General features: G+C 49.4%; 1 protein-coding gene across 2 annotated transcripts in view; it reads left to right on the forward strand.

Annotated features, from left to right (window-relative positions):
* The first annotated feature begins 1,468 nt into the window (after positions 1-1,468).
* LOC144738945 (uncharacterized) overlaps positions 1,469-2,115 on the forward strand; it is a 7,252-nt gene continuing 6,605 nt past the window's right edge. Inside the window, exon 1 of one of the 2 annotated variants that reach the window (XR_013589329.1) lies at positions 1,469-1,637. Coding sequence is in view for 1 of the 2 variants with exons in the window: in XM_078621940.1 (XP_078478066.1) it covers positions 1,533-1,637 (105 nt within the window). In the remaining variant the exon portion in view is untranslated. The remainder of the gene's footprint in view (positions 1,638-2,115) is intronic. The other variant, XM_078621940.1, reaches the window with a different exon arrangement.

Genomic DNA, 2,115 nt, shown 5'->3' on the forward strand with positions numbered 1-2,115 from the left:
TGGTGGTGATGGTGGTGATGGTGATAGTGGTGATGGTGGTTATAGGTGGTCGTGGTGATGGTGGTTGTGGTGTTGATGTTGATGAATGATGGTGGTGGTGGTGATGATGAGGTGATGATGATGGTGGTGGTGATGGTGGTGATGGTGATGATGGATGATGGTGGTGGTGATGGTGGTGATGGTGATGGTGGTGATGGTGATGATGGTGGTGGTGATGGTGATGATGTTGATGGTGATGATGGTGGCGGTGGTGATGATGAATGGTGGTGGTGGTGATGGTGATGATGACATCTCTCCCCCATCAGCGCTCCGCGTGGTGATGGTGGTGATGATGATGGTGATGATGGTGATGATGGTGGGTGGTGGATGATGGTGATGATGGTGATGATGGTGATGATGGTGATGATGGTCTAGTGATGATGATGCTAGTGATGGTGATGATGGTGATGATGGTGGTGATGGTGATGATGGTGGTGATGGTGATGATGGTGGTGATGGTGATGATGGTGGTGATGGTGATGATGGTGATGATGGTGATGATGGTGATGATGGTCTAGTGATGATGATGCTAGTGATGGTGATGATGGTGATGATGATGATGCTAGTGATGGTGATGATGATGATGGTGATGATGGTGATGATGGTGATGATGGTGATGATGGTGATGATGGTGATGGTGATGATGGTGATGGTGATGATGGTGATGATGATGGTGATGATGATGGTGATGATGGTGATGGTGATGATGGTGATGATGGTGATGATGATGATGGTGATGATGATGGTGATGATGGTGATGATGATGATGGTGATGATGATGGTGATGATGATGATGGTGATGATGATGATGATGATGGTGATGATGATGGTGATGATGGTGATGATGATGATGATGATGGTGATGTGATGTGATGATGGTGATGATGATGGTGATGATGATGGTGATGATGATGAATGGTGTGTTGATGATGGTGATGTGTGGTGATGGTGATGATGGTGGTGTGATGATGGTGTGATGGTGATGATGGTGGTGGTGATGGTGGTTGTGTGATGGTGGGTGTTGATGGGGTGTGGTGGTGGATGGTGTGATGGTGGTGGTGGTGGGGTGATGGGTGGTGTGGGGTGGTGATGGTGATGAGGGGTGATGTGGTGTGTGGTGGGTTGGGTTGTGGTGATGGTGGTGGTGTGGATGGTGATGATGGTGATGATGGGATGATGGTGATGATGGTTGGTGATGATGTGTGTGATGGTGATGATGGTGATGATGGGTGATGGTGATGGGTGATGATGGTGATGATGGTGATGATGGTGTGATGGTTGTGTGTGGTGATGGTGGTGATGATGGTGGTGATGGTGTGTGGTGGTGATGGTGGTGATGGTGGATGTGGTGATGATGGTGATGGTGGTGGTGTGGATGATGATGCTGTGTGGTGAGGTGATGGGTGATGATGGTGATGATGTGGTGATGATGGTGGTGATGGTGGTATGATGATGGTGATGACATCTCTCCCCCATCAGCGCTCCGCGTGCTGATGGGGGTGATGGCGATGATGGTGATGATGGGGGTTGCCGCTGCACTCTACCGAGTCTACCGCTACCTCCACCCTCACGAGCACAAGCTGCTGCCACGGGCCCTGGTAACATCACCACCATCACCACCATCACCACCACACACCATCATCACCATCATCACCATCACCACCATCACCATCATCACCACCCCCACAATCACCACCATCATCATCACCATCATCATCACCATCATCACCATCATCACCATCATCACCATCATCATCACCATCATCACCATCACCATCATCACCATCACCACCATCACCACCATCACCATCACCACCATCACCACCATCACCCATCATCACCACCACCACAATCACCACCATCATCATCACCATCATCACCATCACCATCATCACCACCACCACAATCACCACCATCATCATCATCACCATCATCATCACCACATCACCATCATCACCATCATCACCATCATCATCACCATCATCACCATCACCATCATCACCACCACCACAATCACCACCATCACCATCATCATCATCACCATCATCATCACCATCATCACCACCATCATCACCA

Source organism: Lampetra planeri, unplaced genomic scaffold, assembly GCF_965212315.1.
Source record: "Lampetra planeri unplaced genomic scaffold, kcLamPlan1.2.h2 scaffold_1238, whole genome shotgun sequence".
NCBI lineage: Eukaryota > Metazoa > Chordata > Hyperoartia > Petromyzontiformes > Petromyzontidae > Lampetra > Lampetra planeri.